Genomic DNA, 19,748 nt, shown 5'->3' with positions numbered 1-19,748 from the left:
TGAGGCTCCGCAAGACAAATCTGGGGATCGGGTTACATGGGGGCTATATATAATTATGGACCGATGTGGACCAATTTTTGCATGGTTGTTAGAGACTGTATACCAACACCATGTACCAAATTTCAGCCGGATCGGATGAAATATGCTTCTGTTAGAGGCTCCACAAGCCAAATCTGAGGGTCCCGTTATATGGGGGCTATACGTAAAAGTGGACCGATATGGCCCATTTACAATACCATCCGACCTACAAAAATAACAACTACTTGTGCCAAGTTTCAAGTCGATAGCTTGTTTCGTTCGGAAGTTAGAGTGATTTCAACAGACGGACGGACGGATGGACATTCTTATATCGACTTAGAATTTCACCACGACCCAGAATATATATACTTTATGGGGTCTTAGAGCAATATTTCGATGTGTTACAAACGGAATGGCAAAGTTAATATACCCCCGAAGGTGTGATTTCAACAGACGGATGGAAAGACAAAGGTACAATAACCCCCCTATACAGAAAAAAATTTCCAATTAAAGTCTTAATTGAGTTTAAAAATATATTCAATTAAAAATTTAATTGATTCAACAATTTGTTTAATTGACTTTCAATTAATTTTTTAATTGATACTATAATTTCTGTGATTGAAGACATTTCAATTAAAAAATTAATTGGATCCATTAAGCTAGTGATTGAATCAGGATTTTTTTTGTGTATGCACAGAAACAAATACCACCAATATACTATCATTTCTGTGATTGAAGGAATTTCAATTAAAAAATTAATTGAATCCATTAATTTCGTGATTGAATCAGGAAAATTTTTTTTTGTGTGTATGCACAGAAAAAAATATCACCAAAATATTTCCACTTAAAAAGTTGACTGAAGTTGAAAATTGTTTCAATTAATAAATTAATCGATACAATTAATTTTTTATCAAGTTAGAACTATTAAGTTAATTAAGTGAATGATTGAACACTTTTAAAATTTTAATTATTTAATACAATTAACTTTTTAATCAAACTCGGAAGACTAAATCATTTAAAATAAAGTGATGGATTTTTTTTTTTTAATTTTTTATAATGTTTGTTTTTCAAACAATCAATTTTTTAATTAAACTGAAAACACTAACGGTCATTTTCATGTAGCTCCGTTAGGCTTTAACTGTCTGTTAACAGAAATTAAATTGCAAATATCTTCTTTCCCGTTAACTTTAACTGAAAAATTTTCAACAGTTAAGTTCCTAACTGACATATGGAATATAAAGGGAAGATGACAGATATGTTCATAGAGCGGTTTAAAGGTTCGTTAGCTGACGTACCACTAACGGAGCTTCATGAAAATGGGGGTAAGTCAGTTAAGAAAGAAACTGAAAATATTTATGGTTTTAATAAAAAATTGAAAAATTGAGTTTTGCAATCAATATCAATTAAATTTTTAATTGAATCAATTAAAAAATTAATTGGAATTGGAATTTAACTTTTTAATCAAGTTATTTTAAGTCCAATTAAAACTGTGATTGGATACTACCAATTTCGTGATTGAAGACATTTCCATTTAAAAATTTAATTGGATCAATTAATTTCGTAATTGAATCAGAAAAAAAATTTTGGTGTGTGGTGGAGAGTATAAAAGTTCCCATTACGATAGGCTTCACTTAGACTGGGCGGATATCGACTAAAGGACAATCAGTACTCATCATCCTACCCTATGCCCTGTATGAAGGGTCTTCTCGGCCAGCAATTATCTGTTTCTCTCTATCACGAACTAAAATATTGAACTAACAAGTAAGTAAAGTCTAAAGTCGGGCGGGGCCGACTATATTATACTCTTCAACACTATGTAGACCACAATTTGTGTTACTTCTCGATTCCTTCAATTTTTTGGAGTTGGAGAATGTTTATATTCCCATATACAAATATTTATATCTTAATTGATTTGGAGACAATTTACTGTACTTCTATAAAATCTCTAGAAGTAAAATTTAAATCGACTAACGCCCTGGGACGAAACACAATTTTAGTAAAAAATAAAATATGGAAAATATAAAGCAAGAGACATTTTAATGCACGAGCATTTATGATTTATCGGGCGATACATATGTATTCGAGATATAGGACAACTTGAGTAATATTTACAATTTTTGCTACTTAGCAGTGGTGATTTTACAAGGAAAATGGTTAGATGGGAGCTATATCTAAATCCGAACCGATTTTGACCAAATTTGACATGCATAGTTAGAATAATAATTCTGCTATCTCTTCAAAATTTCACGTAAATGGGTGACTAACTTTGGCCTCCGAGGTCATATGAGTGTAAATCGGACGAAAGATATACATGGGAGCTATATTTAAATCTGAACCGATTTCAACCAAATTTGACACAATTAACGATACTAATAAACGTACTCCTTGTGCAAAATTTGAAGCAAATCAGTGCAAATCGGACGAAAGATATATATGGGAGCTTCCGTGGTGCAATGGTTAGCATGCCCGCCTTGCATACACAAGGTCGTGGGTTCGATTCCTGCTTCGACCGAACACCAAAAAGTTTTTCAACGGTGGATTATCCCACCTCAGTAATGCTGGTGACATTTCTGAGGGTTTCAAAACTTCTCTAAGTGGTTTCACTGCAATGTGGAACGCCGTTCGGACTCGGCTATAAAAAGGAGGTCCCCTGTCATTGAGCTTAACATGGAATCGGGCATCACTCAGTGATAAGAGAGAAGTTCACCAATGTGGTATCACAATGGACTGAATAGTCTAAGTGAGCCTGATACATCGGGCTGCCACCTAACCTAACCTAACCTATATATAAATTTGACGAGATTTGGCTGATATTTTGCATATTTTACGATAGCCCCAAAATATTTGGCTGTGTGAAATTTTAAGAAAATACTTTGATATATGCGACAATTATGACCAGATATATATGGCAGCTATATCTAAATCTGAACCGATCAAAATCAACAGCGAATGTCTTTGAGCCAAAGTAAAACTCTGTGCCAAATTTAAGGAAGATCGGACTTAAACTGCGAGCTGTACTTTGCACATAAAATTACATATGCAGACAGACGAACGGACAGACAGACAGACGGACATAGCTAAATCGACTTAGAATTTAATTCTAAGACGGTTGGTATACTAAACGATGGGTCTCAGACTTTTCCTTCTTGGCGTTACATACAAATGCACAAACTTATTATACCCTGTACCACAGTAGTGGTGAAGGGTATAATAAAAATCATAAACAATATACAGCTTAAAAAATGACAATCACTTTAACAATTGGCCGACAATATTCAGCAACCCCCTTCTAAGAACTGATGGCAAAAGTTTGATTAACTCTAATATACAACAAGAGTTTTAAAAAGAAACCCCAAGGAAAATAAATTTATAGGTTAACTACTTGTAACCCCTAAAAATATGGAATTATTTCACATTTCGCAAATATTCCGTTAAATGTCACCCTTACCACTATAGTAAATAAATATTGACTCATAATTAAAATAAAAGTAATAGTCATAATCAATACAAAAGTAATAATAAAAGTTGATTATCTCTAATGTTAAGCATGACTTGTAAAGAAAACTAAGCAAAATATATTTTTAGTTCAACTACTTTTAAAATGTAACTCCTGAAAGTATGCAATTGTTTCGTAGCAATATACTACAATACAAATATTCAGTTACATGGTTTGTGTCACCCGTACCATTACAGTAAAGATATATCCCATTTAAAATATATTTTGAATTTTACGCTATTCCCAATTGTGTAAATGGTATTGGCCTATTATAAAGTTTAGTATACAAAGAAAAATTTACTTAAAAAATAACAAAAACACACATACATAAATTAAACATTCAAACTCAAAATAAATGTAAATATAAATAAAAATTTTAAAAAATAATAAACAAAATAATAAATTGCAACTTTTTTTAGTGAAGAAAAAACAAATATGATATTATCACAATAATCCTATAATTATTTCTTATAAATTTTATTTTTTTTGTCATTTGCATTTTTTTTCCAACATATATTTAATGTTTTCCAATATCAATTATGGTGTAATAAATTAATTCGAAAAAATTGATACCAACTGAAATTCCGGGGGATGCTAACGTATATATATCCCAGAATTACCAGCTGATATTTATTTTTAAGAATTATCATAAACATTTAGAAATGCTTTTGTATTTAGATTTTTTCATAACTTTATTTTTTTGTGACGTTAGCTGTGGTGGTGGTGGTGTGGATGATTCGTGATTATTAAAATGATCGTGGGGGTTTTGGGTGCTTTGGATTTGTTCGTGGTTTTAGTTATTGTGAAATATACAGTCAAACTTATCCACATGCTATATTATCTCATAAGTGAACACCTTGAAATGGGGACAACATTTTGGTGACAGTGGTGTCCACTTTTGGGAGGTTTCACTGTATATAATTTTTGTTTTCTATTTTTATAAAAAAAATTTAAGTGCAATGTATAAGATATTTTAGAATAGCAGCATTTTCATCATAGTCAGGCAGCATTTTTTTTAACTCTGTACTGGGTATTATGGAATATTAGGAAATGAAGAGACAGATGTACTGTCTAAGGAAGGCGCAAGCGGCTCAAATAACGTAACTACGGACATTTTCCCTCCGCTTTCATTGTATATTTACATAAACAAATATGACGATTTATGGAAGGGACGTTGGGCTTCTTCTGCGGACAGCGAGCAAACAAAGCGGATATGGATCGAAAACAATAGTGGACACTCTGGAATACTAATGACGTCGCAAAAAGAGGATGTGAGGAGGTGCTCTTATTTCTTTTAAACTATTACACCGATTTGCGAAATTGCAGCCTGTGAAGTATTTTCGCTTCATCACGATGAGGAAGGGAAAAGGTGTTTGAGAATCCTCAAAAGTCCAACTATGGTCTAAGTGAACACAAACCCGTCTTGCACGGATTCGTGTCATCCTCCATAACCTAATCTAAACTACCTCTCCCTCCTGCATCCGGCAATTCAAGATGTCTACCCAAATTGTGGATATTCGTCTCACATCATAAGGCATTTCTTCGCGTGTCCTGCAAAACCTACAGATCTGACACCTACTTCACTCTGGACTCATCCAGTAGAGGTAGGTCGCTTCCACCAAAGGGGTATAGTAAATTTTGTAAAAATTTTATTTCTATAGAAAACTTTGACAAATTTTTATTTCTTTAGACAATTTTCTCAAATTTTTATTTCTATAAAAAATTTTCTCAAATTTTTATTTCTATAAAAAATTTTCTCAAAATTTTATTTGTATAGAAAGTTTTGACAAAATTTAATTTCAAGAGAAAATTTTCTCAAAATTTTATTTCTGTACAAAAATTTGCCAAAATTTTATTTCTATAGAATATTTTGTCAAAATTTTATTTCTATGGAAAATTTTGTCAAAATTTTATTCCTATAGAAAATTTTCTCAAAATGTTACTTCTATGGAAAATTTTGTAAAAATTTCTATAGAAAATTTTGTCTCTATAGAATATTTTTTCATAATTTTTTTCTATGGAAAATTTTGTAAAAATTTTATTCCTATAGAAAATTTTGTAAAAATTTTATTCCTATAGAAAATTTTCTCAAAATTTCATATCTATGAAAAATTTTGTCAAACATTTATTTCTATAGAAAATTTTCTCAAAATTTTATTTCTATGGAAAATTTTCTCAAAATTTTATTTCTACGGAAAATTTTCTCAAAATTTTATTTCTATGGAAAGATTTCTCAAAATGTTATTTCTATGGACATCTTTCTCAAAATTTTATTTCTATTTCTTTTAAACTATTATACCGAGAAGTATTTTCGCTTCATCACTATGAGGAAGGGAAAAGGTGTTTGAGAAACCTCAAAAGACCAACTATGGTCTAAGTGAACACAAACCCGTCTTGCACGGATTCGTGTCATCCTCCATAACCTAACCTAAGCTAACTCTCTCTTCTGCACCCGGCAATTCCAGATGTCTACCCAAATTGTGGATATACGTCTTATATCATTTCAAGCATTACTTCGCGTGTCTTGGATAACCTACAGATCTGGCAACTACTCATCCAGTAGAGGTAATTCGCTTCCTCCGAAGGGATATAGAAAATTTTGTCAACATTTTCTTTCTATAGAAAATTTTGTCAAAATCTCATTTTTATAGAAAATTTTCTCAAAATTTAATTTTTATAGAAAATTTTGTCAAAATTTAATTTCTATAGTAAATTTTGTCAAAATTTTATTTCTACAGAATACTTTATCAAAATTTTATTTCTTTAGAAACTTTTCTCAAATTTTTATTTCTATTTCTCAAAATTTTATTTGTATAGAAAGTTTTGTCACAATTTAATTTCAACTTTGTCAAAATTTTATTTCAATAGAAAATGTTGTCAAAATTTTATTGCTATAGAAAATTTTGTCAACATTTTATTTTTATAGAAAATTTTGTCAAAATTTCATTTCTATGGAATATTTTGTCAAACTTTTATTTCTATAGAAAATATTATCAATATTTTATTTCTTTGGAAAATTTTCTCAAAATTTAATTTCTATGGAAAATTTTCTCAAAATTTTATTTCTATGGAAAATTTTGTCAACACTATTTCTATGGACAATTTTGTCAACACTTTATTTCTATGGAAAATTTTCTCAAAATTTTATTTCTATGGAAAATTTTCTCAAAATGTTATTTCTATGGAAAACTTTCTTAAAATGTTATTTCTATGGAAAACTTTCTTAAAATTTTATTTCTATGGAAAATGTTCTCAAAAATTTATTTTTATAGACAATTTTGTCAAAATTTTATTTTTATAAAAAAAAAATTTCTCAAAATTTTATTTCTATAAAAAATTGATGTACCTCGCATTTGGAGAGGTATATTTTGCAAAAAGCTACTAGAACTCTACCAATCTAACAAACAGTAAAAAAATCTGTCATTTTTGGTAGAATTCTACCAACTGCGGCAACCGTGGATAGAAGCTTAAATGTCTGATCATTTTAGTTTATTTTCGTTTTTTTTATACTCCTTATTTGTTTCATACGCCAATTTCCAGGGGCTGCAACAACAACTCACGAGGTGACCATGAATGCGATCAAAATATATAAAATGATGTCTAGAAGACAAATATGTCTGTTAAAGAACTCCCATACATTGCACTTAGCCACCAAAAAGATAATCCCCCCAAAACCACTTGCACACACTGAATGTTAGTAATAATAGCTGTGGGATATGCTATCTCCGTGGATGTCTTTAAGGGAGAATGTTCGTGACAATGTTGTTAGTTCACATATTACGCAAATTAATAGTGTTTTTATTTACATTTCAAAAAACAAATCCTTCAACCTTTTTTATATATATCAATAACATCATAGTCTCCCCTCCACACTTACCCTCTTCACGTAAAATGTTAATAGTTTGTTGACAGGATTCCAATTGATCGGATAATCGTGCAGCAGCATTTAAGCCATCTGTGGCATCGGTCAATTGTTGATGCAACTGTTGAATTTCCAATTGCAAATGGGATTCCTTATCCAAATGTTGTTGTAATTCTTTGCGCAAGCGCTGAGTGGCCAATTTAATATCATTTTCTTTATCTAAAATTTATTTAAAAAAAAATATTTCAGAAATACACATATTTTCACATATTTTTGCATATCTTTCTTTAATTTCTTACTCACCATTCTGGAATTGTTCCAGGGCACATTGTAAATTCGTAAGAGCAGCTTGGTTTTTCGATTCACGATCTTCAGCCTGTGAGAGTTTGTGAAGTAGCTCATCTCTTTGTTGAACAACTAAAGCATATTGAGCCTGTAACGTTTCGGCATGTTGATTGGCACGAATGCTGTAAAAAAAATTTTTAAATTAAAAACGACTAAGAAAATATTTAAAATTTTATTTCTCCAGGAAAATCGTAAAATGGTAAAATTGAATTTGAAATCTTTGTTTGCTTTACATATCTGGAACACCTTTTGTGGGATTGCTTTAAATGAATAATAGATCTGTTTCCAACTGTCGTTGGCGCAAAAAAACTAAAGTAACGTTTAAGGCCGCGATAAGGAATTTGTTAATGCACAAAAATGCTAATAACTTTTTTTTTATTATTTCAAATACACGTTTCAGCACCAATAGAGTCATGCTGCCGCTTGCACGGTAACAAAATGGCCGACAATATGGCGTCAATAATTGAAAAATGCTTGTACTCTTATTTTGTGTTGGTGGGGTTCCTATATCACCACCATAGCCCCGCCAAAGTCAAGTCTGATGATGGAACGTTTGTGGGGTGTATGGATGTTTTGGGGTTTTTTGTATTTTTCTTTGTGGGTCATGCTGGTTGGATGGATTCTTTATGCCATTTTTCGCTTGACTATTTGCTATAATTAGGCGATAATATACTTTTTTTTTTTGCAAAGTTTACACAGGTGGTAGTAGTAGATAGATATCAAGGCATATGAGGAACTGGTGTTTTTTTTCTTTTTTTTTGGAGGGGGTATTATGGTGTCATAAAACCAACCAAAATGAAAGTACTTGGTTCGTTGTTGTGGTTAATTAACATCGTTTTTGTGTGATGTGCACTTGCTTGTTTTGTGGCTTGGCGTAGGTGTACATACGTGGTGCTCTGATATCTACCCCAAATTTTATGATAAACATGAACTTAAGATAATAGGAAAATAAAACTGTGTACGAAGATATTGGAAGTAAAAGTCTACAGAAAGACAAATATAGATCCCCGCTCTTGATATATTCAGGAGCGTTTAGATCATTAACGCCACACAGTTATATGGTTGGGTTAGGTATGGTGACAGTCCGATATTTCAGGCTCACATAGACTATTCAGTCCATTTTGATACCACAATGGTAAACTTCTCTTCAGTGTTAGAAGACCTGATAAGGGACGTCCTATTTATAGACGAGTCCGAACGGTGTTTCATTTTACGGTGAAACCATTTAGAGAAGCTTTGAAAAACGCAGAAATGTCACTAGCAATACTGAGAGGGGATAATGATCCTTTGTATGCAAAGCGGGCATGCTAGCCATTGTGCCACGGCTGCTCAATGCAATCTCCTACTCTGTGTAGGGGAGCCACCGTGGTGCAATGGTTAGCATGCCCGCCTTGGGTTCGATTCCTGTTTCGACCGAACACCAAAAAGTTTTTCAGCGGTGGATTATCCCACCTCAGTAATGCTGGTGACATTTCTGAGGGTTTCAAAGCTCCTCCAAGTGGTTTCACTGCAATGTGGAACGCCGTTCGGACTCGGCTATAAAAAGGAGGTCCCTTGTCATTGAGCTTAACATGGAATCGGGCAGCACTCAGTGATAAGAGAGAAGTTCACCAATGTGGTATCACAATGGACTGAATAGTCTAAGTGAGACTGATACATCGGGCTGCCACCTAACCTAACCTACTCTGTGTAGAAAGCGAATTTGTTACCTCAATAAATTTCTGTTAAAATGTTGACTTCATCAAATCTTGAAAAATTCAAATATTTGGCTTTTAATTCCCAATCTCTGTTAGAAGCAATACGATACACTGACGATCGTGATGCAATTCGTCCATGTAACGTAGATTGTTTCAACGAACTGAATCTGGAGATGAAAAAGAGAGTCGGCGAACGCAAGAGGAACGCATAGTTAGACGACCTAAATGAAGCAACATATTGACCGTTTAAAGCGAAGCACTTCTCATCATCAGTTTCCTCAATTTTATATTTCTTCTTAACTTCAGCAGCGGGAGCAGAACCAACACCTGAGCAAATGTTGCTATCAAATCCAATGGTTAAGGAGCAGGACGCCGGCGGAGAGAATGACAGGTATTTAGTCATCTTTGGGAGTGTGATCCCAAGAGGGGCGCGCAATTATTCCACCGAAAACAGTTGCCAATGCCCAGGAAGCATATGATGCTGAGGATCTGAATAAAACAAATATTGTCCATTTTATTGAAGAGAGCGAAGCCCATACCAACATCGGACTCCTCAAGTTCCTCTTCCTTCTAGGCATCAGCAGCGTGAGCAACACCACCAGTAGGGCGGCACCACCATCGGATAGAATATTGGGGACAAAATCCTTAGCATTCCAAAATCCAAATGTTAAAGAGCACTCCGAACGATCTACCAAATGCTGTCGAAGAGGATGACAGGTGTAGAATGGTATAGGTCGATATCATTTCTTTTACTTGTAGCCAACACACCTGAGACACATCTCCTTGACATAGTAGTGTCGAATAAAGTCCACTATAGCTCGCCAGGGAGTGTAGGGCGGAGTAATATCTTCGGTAATATTTAATATCCATGATTCGTAATAAATCCGATTAGATCTGATGTTGAAACAAAGTCCACGTGTCTGCAACCAAACTCTTTAATTAGACCTTGGACTCATTCACTATACCCTATGCCTGTGTAGAGTGATACCTAAACCCGATGTCTGGTAGTGATTCCATCAGGTTCCTATTATTTCTTGACGTCAGCAGCACCACTAGGTTAGGTTAGGTTAGGTTATGTGGCAGCCCGATGTATCAGGCTCACTTAGACCATTCAGTCCATTGTGATACCACAGTGGTGAACTTCTCTCTTATCACTGCGTGCTGCCCGATTCCATGTTAAGCTCAATGACAAGGGACCTCCTTTTTATAGCCGAGTCCGAACGGCGTTCCACATTCCAGTGAAACCACTAAGAGAAGCTTTGAAACCCTCAGAAATGTCACCAGCATTACTGAGGTGGGATAATCCACCGCTGAAAAACTTTTTGGTGTTCGGTCGTAGCAGGAATCGAACCCACGACCTTGTGTATGCAAGGCGGGCATGCTAACCATTGCACCACGGTGGCTCCTCTAGAATTCAGTGGCAGCACCACTAGAATTCAGCACCAACACCGGAGCCAATGTCAGGGATAAAATGCCTAAAACGACTAAGACTAAGAAACAACTTTGCGGATGTGATGGTCACCGATCCAAAGATGGACGCGAAATTTTATTAACCGAAAGCAATAATATGGCAAAATTTTAGATCTGGCATATTGGCTTGCAATATTTGGGAAACATCCGGATGTTGAGTACCTGATTAGAATCTTCAATTTGTCCCTGGACTCATTCACCATACCCGACGTCTGGGTAGAGTGATTCCGGTACAGGTCAATCTCCCTTCTCTCAGCTGTAGTTAAGACACTACCTCTTGTCATTGTAGTGCAGAATACGGTCAACTATAGTCCGCCTAGGAGTGAAGGGCGGAGTGATCTCCTTGGTAACCAGAATGAAACTTTTCATTTTGACCTTGGGCTCCTAGTGAATACCACATGTAAATGTGAATGGTACAGTTCGGTATCGATCCTCTCACCAATATCCAAGAAACTTGAGTCACTTTCCTTCCGATATTATTGGAGAATTTTCATACGGTTACATGTAGAGTGAAAGGCGGAGTACGATTCAGAAAGAAAACAGTTGACCCCGACGGGATGTTGAAACAATGGATACAAGTGCCTGACCAAACAAATTCATAATTGCCTTGAAGATTAGTGGAGATTGGTATATGTTGATCTCCCATTTCTCACCATAATCCAAGCAACTTGAGGCTCTTCACGATACCAGAATATATCAACTGCAATCTTATCCAATCTAAGCCCTATCACATGGCGGTTCTCGTTAGATAAGGTCAGTTATGCTACACTTTTAAATACCGACAATATATCCAGGCAAGAAGTGTAGGAAAAATGAATTGTTCATGCCGATCTCCCATTTCTCAGCAGAAGCCAAGCTACATCCTAATCCCAACGATTCCAGCGTATATCAACCGCGATCTTATCCAGCCCAAGCCCTATCACATAACGGTCCTCGTTGGTCAGTCATGCTACATTTTTCGAGGATATCGCAAACACGCTCATTGCCTTAGAAATCAGTGGAGATTTCGACAATGTACCCAGGCAATGATTCCAGAAAGGGTGAATCGTACAGGCCATATGAGGTGGCCCTGATTGAACCAGATCGGTCATGCTACACTTTTCGAGGATATCGCAGACACGTCTGGAACGGCGGTCTTGAGTAATATATGCGGGTGCAAGTCGAATGTGGAATTTAAAGTGAAAAAATTCTTCAGAGACAGAGAGAGGGAGATATCTCCGGTAATGTTTAATCTCTATCTACAATCTATCCCAACCATTCCTGATGATGGTGTACAACCTTGGCATCTGTGAATGGACAACGATTCGAAAATAAAATAAAAAGTTGTAACTGATCGAAAGGTTAGTTTCGCTAAATTTTACGTCAAATCGACGGAAGAACATTTGTTTTTAAATTAACGCTTTATCTTCCTTTCCCGATGCATTTTCAAATTCTTCTCCCTATCTATCTCACTTACCTTGCAGATGTATAGGCATTACTGGACTTGGAAACCTCAACTTCGAGAGCATTCATTCGTGATTTAGTTTCATCCAATTCCTTTTGCATTTCAACCGTTTCCTGGGTGTGCATATCTTCGATTTCCAAAAGATGGGCCCTCAAACGTTCGATATCTTTACGCAATGTGGCATTCTGTTCCATGACATCAGCTTTCTCTTCCTGAACCAATTTCTGATTGGTTTGCTCAGTCAATAGATTAGTGGTTAGAATATCCGATTTCTCTTTAAGGAAATTGATTTGATCTTGGAATTTCTCTTGTCGCTTTTTCATTTCGTTAAGCGTTGTTTCCATTTGGGGACATTTCTCACAAGGTTTGGATGGTTCCGACGCTGTCGATTGATTGACCAATGGTGTAAGACGTTGTATTTCCATATAGTATTGCATATTTTCGGCATGTTTTTGTTGCAAAGCTTTGATTAGTTCTTGTTTCTCAAAATTCAAGGTATCCAAAGATTTTTGCAAATCAGCTGTAGCCAATAGTTTAGCCTCTAAATCAGCGATGCGGCTTATATGATGTGTTTCATCGGTTGTAGTTTTTGTCATAGTTGCGGTTGAGGATTCCAGAGATTTCTTCTCTGCCTCAAGCTCTTGTAGATTCTGGGATAGTTTTTGTTGCTCTTCGAGCAAATGTTGATGTTCTTCTTTAAGTTCTTTGATTTGTTGGTCTTTCTCCAATAGTTGCTCTTCCAGAACAAGTTTCTCATTGGCCAATGTTTCAGCCCCTTCGACGTAGGTCTGCAATACTTTAATTTCCTCTTTAAGACTACTGCAAACAATATCTTTGGCCATTAGCTCTTGTTGATATTTTTGAGCATCATTTTCCAAAGCCGCGAGCTTTCTCTTCTCTTCCTCTTTGGAGGAGTTGTCAACTTCCATTTTTGTTTTCATAGCTCGAAGTTCTTTTTCCACCACCTCCTTAGCCTGGATATTCTCCATTAAAGTTTCTTTTTGTTTTTGCATGGCATTTACTAAATCTGCATGATCTTTGGCTAAAGTGGACAATTGTTTCTCTAAGCTGGAGCACTTCTCTTCATACTCAATAAGCTGTTGTATTTCTCTTTCATTATCTTCAACCTTGGAATCAAAGTCATTGAATTTCAATAGAAGATTACATTTCTCCAATTCCAAAGTCTCCACTTGGAGATTTAAATCTTTCTCTTTAGTCACCAAGGCCTCTTGCTGTTGCTGAGATTCCCTCAATTTCTCAGTGAGAGAGCTATTCTCTTTTTCCAGCTCTTCAATTTTCTCATTAAGATCTTTGTATTCCTGTTCTAAGGTACGATTGAGTTTTGTACACTCATCCAATTGAGTTTCCAATTGGGCCACATTCTCTTCGTTATTTTCGTGTATCGTTTCGAGTTTATTGCGTTTGTAATTCTCCAATTCGTTCAACAATATTTCATTGTTCTTCATTAGTTCATCACATTGAAGGATGTACTGAGAGATATCAGCCTCCAGAGTTTTCTTTTCATGATCCCACATTAGTTTGCTATCCTGCAAATCCATAACCTCGGCTGACATGTGGGCCAAGTCTCTTTGCAGAGAATCGATTTTCGTTAGTTTCTCTCGTAAGTTGCGATAGAATTGCTCGTGTTCTTCAAGATTGAGATTTTTCACATCACCCTGGGAGGAGAAAACTTTGAGAATATTTCTCAATTTTTCCAAAGAGAAACTTTCATCATCATCTTCATCATCCAAATCGGTAACACATTCTTTCTTATGCGATCGCGAAAAGCCACTTTCGTTTAGCCTCTCCAATTCGCTTTTCAGATTATCATTTTCTTCACCTATCTCTTTAAGTTTTTGCTCCAATTCATTGCTATTATTTAGAGTTTCGGTTTCGGCCTCAGCATTTAATTGAAATTGTTGATTTTCATAGGTCAACTTTTGTATCTTTTGCTCTAGGCCATTAATACGATCCATGGAGTTCTTGGCACTTTGTAATTCCAATTGTAAGGCTTCCTTCTCCTGCTCGGATATAAGCAAACGTTTCTCCAATTCCAATGAGCTTTGAATGGTCTCTTTCATGTTTGCTATCTCATCGGCTACTTTCAATTTCTCTTCACTTAAAGCCTTCAATTGTTCTTGGGCTATATAGGCATCAGCTGCCTTCTCTTTAAGATCGGCAATTTTCAATTGTTGATCTTCCATATCCATTAAAGACATTCTTAGTTTCTCATTTAGTTCATCGTTTTCATCTTTCAAAGTCTTCAGGTTATCCTTCAAAGCATTCAGAGCCATTTCCTTTTCCATTTCGCGATCTTGAAGCTTCAGAGAAAGACTACCATTTTCTAAAGTTAACTCAGAGACACGATTTTCCAATTCCACCATACGATCTTTAAGCGCTTCTTTGGATGGTGGGGTAGCAGCTGTTGAGGAATTTGCATCTTTCTCAGTGACCACAATGAATTCATCCTCACTTTGTTTTCCCGTTGAACTGCTATTTGAAGATTCCGAAGTTTTCTTAGCTTTGGATATTTTTAATTGTTCCAATTCTTGGGCCATGATATCCAATTTTTGATTGAGATCATCTCTGTCTTGTTGAGCCTCTTGGGAGACCTCTTTTATCCTTTGGATAAGTTCCTGATTGTCTAGTGTTTTCTTTTCCAATAAACTTTGTAAATCGGCCATTTCCTCCAAAGCTCTTTTAATTTCCTCAGAACTTTCATCTAACTTGTGCTTAAGCTCTTGATTTTCAGTGTGCAAAACAAGCTTTTCATTCTCTGCCGACTCTTGAAGCTTTCTTAATTTAGCCATTTCCATTTCTGTGGAGATAAATTTATCCTCATGCATTTTCTTTAGAGCTTCGTAGTCATGGGATACCTTATTAAGCTTTTCCTGAAGCTCAGTTTTCAATTCCAACATATTTTGCATAGCCATATTATGTTGAGTATCCAACTCTTCCAGAGAAATATTCAACTGTTTATTCTCCTCCTCCAAGTCACGTATACGTTTCTGTTGTTCTGCCGTAGTTTGTGAGGATCCACCCAAACGATGGATTTTCGTTTTTCCTGGACCACCCTTGGCCGAAGCTCCCAAAGGGACCTCCTCCAGTGTGATGTTGACAATTTCATTTCCATTTCCCGATGATGTCTCTGAACTGTGATCATTGTCATTTTTAACATTATCTGGTTCCCAGCACCAACTATCTTCCAAATTTGTGGCGGCACTATTATCGGTTGGCTGTAAAAAAAATAAGGTAAAATTTCTCATTAATTTTATTTTACTTTTGGACATGTTTCTACATATTTTTTTCTTAATTTTTATATAAATAATCTTTATGATGTGATTTTATGGCAATTTTTTTTTTTTTTTTTTTTTTTTTTGAATTGTATTTAAGTGTCTTTACACAGTCGTAAAGTCAAATGCATTTCACTGCAACCCATTACATATCTGATAATAAAAAATTATAAATCCTATAGAAATACAATGCATTGTCAGGCTTTTGTCTAGTGTCTAAAATTCAGCTAATTTTGTTGAAATGATATTTTTATTTGTTTAAGCTTTAAACAGTTTTATGTTCATATTTGTAATGATAAAAAAATTGTGATATCTTTAATACTACATTTTAGACCAAAATAAATGTCTTTGGTGGGTCTTCAGAGAAATATGAAGTCATTAATTTAACGTTTTTTTTTTCCTATATAGGGGAAAAACTAAGAATAGCAGATTTTGTTACAAAGGCTTAGCCAAAAAGTATGTATCGTACAGCCCAGTTCTATATATCAGCCTAAAAGTATGTGACATTTTTTAACAACTTCACTCCTTATATATAAAATGTTATTTGCGAAATTTGTTCGTTTTCTTGAAAAATCAACAAAATTCTCCAATCTACTTAAACATTTCAGAGAAGGTGGGTGAGCCCCCAAAAATTCTGAGTTTTAACTTTGATACATGGAAGTAGAGGGAGACATTCCTTTGCCATATTTTTTTAAATAATTTATATTTTTTGATTTTCTTCAAATTTACAGAGAATTAGTCCTCCTTATGTGATAAAATAAGGTACTGGGTTATTTTAAAATCTAGGATTTGTTATGAAAGTTTTGCCAAAATGTATACCTTACGCCTCAGAGTTGTATATATCAGCCTAGGGGTATGTTACGTTTTTTCTATATGAAATTTTTATTTAGCAAAAAATTTAAATACTTTTCACAAAACTCAGTTCGAATATAGCTTCAATGGTGGAAAAAGGATGCTGAAGCCCGTGGAGCAACAATTCGTCTAGAAACGGCAGCATAGAGATCGTACTAGCAGAAGACTGTGATTTACCTCCCTCAGCCAGGAAGATGTCCTTCTGGCGATAAAGGCGGAGTCATGAACTCCAAGGCGATTGGCTCTGATTGACTGGCAACGAATATCCTAAAATGTAGATAGATTTGATCAGATCAGGTAGATTTGGGGCAAGCTATTAAGCCCAAACCTAATCACTGTTTCTCAGCACCTACCAGATGTCTGAAAAATTCGAAAGATCATTCCGGTACTGAAACCCCGAAAACAGACATATATCGACGCATCGTACCTAGCGATTACTCTTCTGTCCCATTTTATCAAGATATTGGAAACGATCCCATTACCAAACCTTCGGCGTGCACATCTCAGTAATAACCGCATGAGGTGAATAGCTAACTACAGTGACTCTTAAACTTGGACACTCTGAAACCCGAACTGTAGAAGTTATTCAATTGTGGGCAATTGTCGTGATACACTTCTGAGAGGTTTCACTGTATATGACTGACATATAATCTTATGTCGAGTTCTGAGGAAACAGGTGTTGCACTATCCTCCCATCTATGTATCTTTTATGTGACTAAAGCTTCCCTCCCACCACGACATATCTATATGATCCCATATGAAAACCTGATCCCATATGTCTATCTGTCTATTTCTTCCATACTCACATCAGGTCGCTACGTCAAGGAGCTTCAAATGAGGATAAATATTTATCCTTCAAAACTTCAACAATGCAATATGAAGTTCTCTTCTCTCCTTTTACGTCTTGTAACATACAACAGAGGTGAACATGGACCTCGCCATTCACATTTATGGGTACAGAATAACGTCAACTACGAATCATAAAATTCTTGGACTGTTGTTGAATTGTTAGGTGCAGAAGCAAGATCCTAAAGGCGGTGCATGGCAACACGTGATGTAACAATAAGGAGACGATCCCGGCGCATTACGTCTATTGACAGGCTGCGCTGCCCTGGGCTTCGGCTGTCGGTGACTCGCTGTGGATATACTTTGAAGCAAGCTTAGAAATCCGACAGGTTGTCGCACAAATACATCTGATGGACACCTCCATCATAAGTCAGGTTCGAATTTTGAAAGGAATAGAGTTCAATTGTTCATTTGATCGACAAGAGCGATGGGAGAATAAAGGCAGCACTGATAATGCTCCACGGGGAAGCGCTTCACTAGGTAATACTAGGTTAGGGTAGGTATAGTGGCAGCCCGATATTTCAGGCTCACTTAGAATATTCAGTCCATTGCGATACCACAGAGGTGAATTTCTCTCTTATCACTGAGTACTACCCGATTCTATGTTAAGCTCAATGACATGAGTCCTCCGTTTTATAGCCGAGCCCGAACGGCGTTCCGCATTGCAGTGAAACCCTCAGAAATGTCACCAGCATTACTGAGGTGGGATAATCCACCGCTGAAAAACTTTTTGGTGTTTGGTCGAAACTGGTGCCCTACAAGTCAATAGAACGTATATTAACAGACTACGTTGTCCTTCATCTAAGCTCCGGCTTTCGGAGACCCGCAATGGATATAACTTAAAACGATCCTAGATTCGTGACAGTTTGTCTCCTCTAGCATTCGTTATGTTTCAATTTAGAAAGGAATTAAATTCAATTGGAAATTTGATCGACGACAAACAGTGATGAGAGGATACAAGGGGCGCTGATATTGATACACACAGAAGAGTTTCAGGAGGTGATATTAGTTTAGGTTAGGTTATGTGGCAGCCCGATGTATCAGGCTCACTTAGACTATTCAGTCCATTGTGATACCACAGTGGTGAACTTCTCTCTTATCACTGAGTGCTGCCCGATTCCATGTTAAGCTCAATGACAAGGGACCTCCTTTTTATAACCGAGTCCGAACGGCGTTCCACATTCCAGTGAAACCACTTAGAGAAGCTTTGAAACCCTCAGAAATGTCACCAGCATTACTGAGGTGGGATAATCCACCGCTGAAAAACTTTTTGGTGTTCGGTCGTAGCAGGAATCGAACCCACGACTTTGTGTATGCAAGGCGGGCATGCTAACCATTGCACCACGGTGGCTCCCGAGGTGATATTAACATCCAATTGACGAAAAATCGTCAATTGGATGTTAATATTTTTTAGCAACTCTCTCTGGTATAGCACCTATCTGATACTCGAGCAGTTATCTCTACTCGCTTCTTCGTATGCCCTACCATCCATATCCTAACATGGATGTGGATTCTCTCAATGCCATTCAAGCATTTTCTTAAAAATTCTGTTTATCTTTTTTTCCTCCCTATATTTTGAACGTTTTGCAGGGGCAACATCTGCAAAGAAGTGGTGTTGAACCGAAACTTACTTAAGCTTTGCTAATACTGAAATATATGTCTAAAGTCGATATAGATACTCGATACTACATAAAGCGATCAAGAACATCATCTTCATCCTCAAAGCTCTAAATAAAGCATATAAATAAAAAAATATGGAATGACCACAAGTTGACCACGCGTATCGAGAATTTATCAGGCTCTCCTAACAAATGCTACATTTCATAAAACCACAATTAATTATTTATAAATCAAAATCAGTATAAAAGTAAAACAAAACCATAATAGCAATGAAATAAACATAAATAGAATTTTTTTTTTTAACCAAGAAAAAAACAGTAGTGAAATATAAAATAACAAACATAAATTGTTGTGGTTTTTGACGACACATGTATTGTTTAAACAAAATAATTAAATTAACAAATTGCTATTAAGCCGGGTAGCATTTTAAACACAATCCTATATTTACTGACAGAACTATTAAAAGATGATCTCTACCGAGAGTAGTTCAGTTGTTTTTTTCAGTTTTTGTGAGCAATTTAGAACATGCAGCTGTTTACGACTGTGGCGGCGGCTAGATGGACAGACAGAGTTTAGTGAGCGTCGTGGTTTTTCCAAATGACCCAATCCATAATGCTGTTGCGGTCGGTTAATATAGAAAACAACTTGTGAATACGATTCTGCGCTTCTGTGTATTTTTCTTGTTTTTTATTTGATTTTTATAATTCAATTTGGTTTCCAATTATTATTATGGATGTATGTTTGTGTTACTACGCTTGATGGTTTTAAATTTGAGTTTTTTTGTTGCCTGGCTAACTCCTTTGTG

General features: G+C 35.7%; 1 protein-coding gene across 1 annotated transcript in view; it reads right to left on the bottom strand.

Moving 5' to 3' along the window:
- Gmap (Golgi microtubule-associated protein) overlaps nt 1–19,748 on the bottom strand; it is a 126,316-nt gene that overhangs the window by 9,414 nt on the left and 97,154 nt on the right. The window contains exons 3-5 of the mRNA XM_075300410.1: nt 12,345–15,568; nt 7,680–7,843; nt 7,392–7,595 (exon numbers count right to left, since the gene is read on the bottom strand). Of these exons, the coding sequence (XP_075156525.1) occupies nt 7,392–7,595; nt 7,680–7,843; nt 12,345–15,568 (3,592 nt within the window). The remainder of the gene's footprint in view (nt 1–7,391; nt 7,596–7,679; nt 7,844–12,344; nt 15,569–19,748) is intronic.

This window comes from Haematobia irritans, chromosome 3, assembly GCF_050003625.1.
Source record: "Haematobia irritans isolate KBUSLIRL chromosome 3, ASM5000362v1, whole genome shotgun sequence".
NCBI lineage: Eukaryota > Metazoa > Arthropoda > Insecta > Diptera > Muscidae > Haematobia > Haematobia irritans.
The sequence above is the reverse complement of the archived record's forward strand: the minus strand, read 5'-3'. Positions and strand labels throughout refer to the sequence as shown.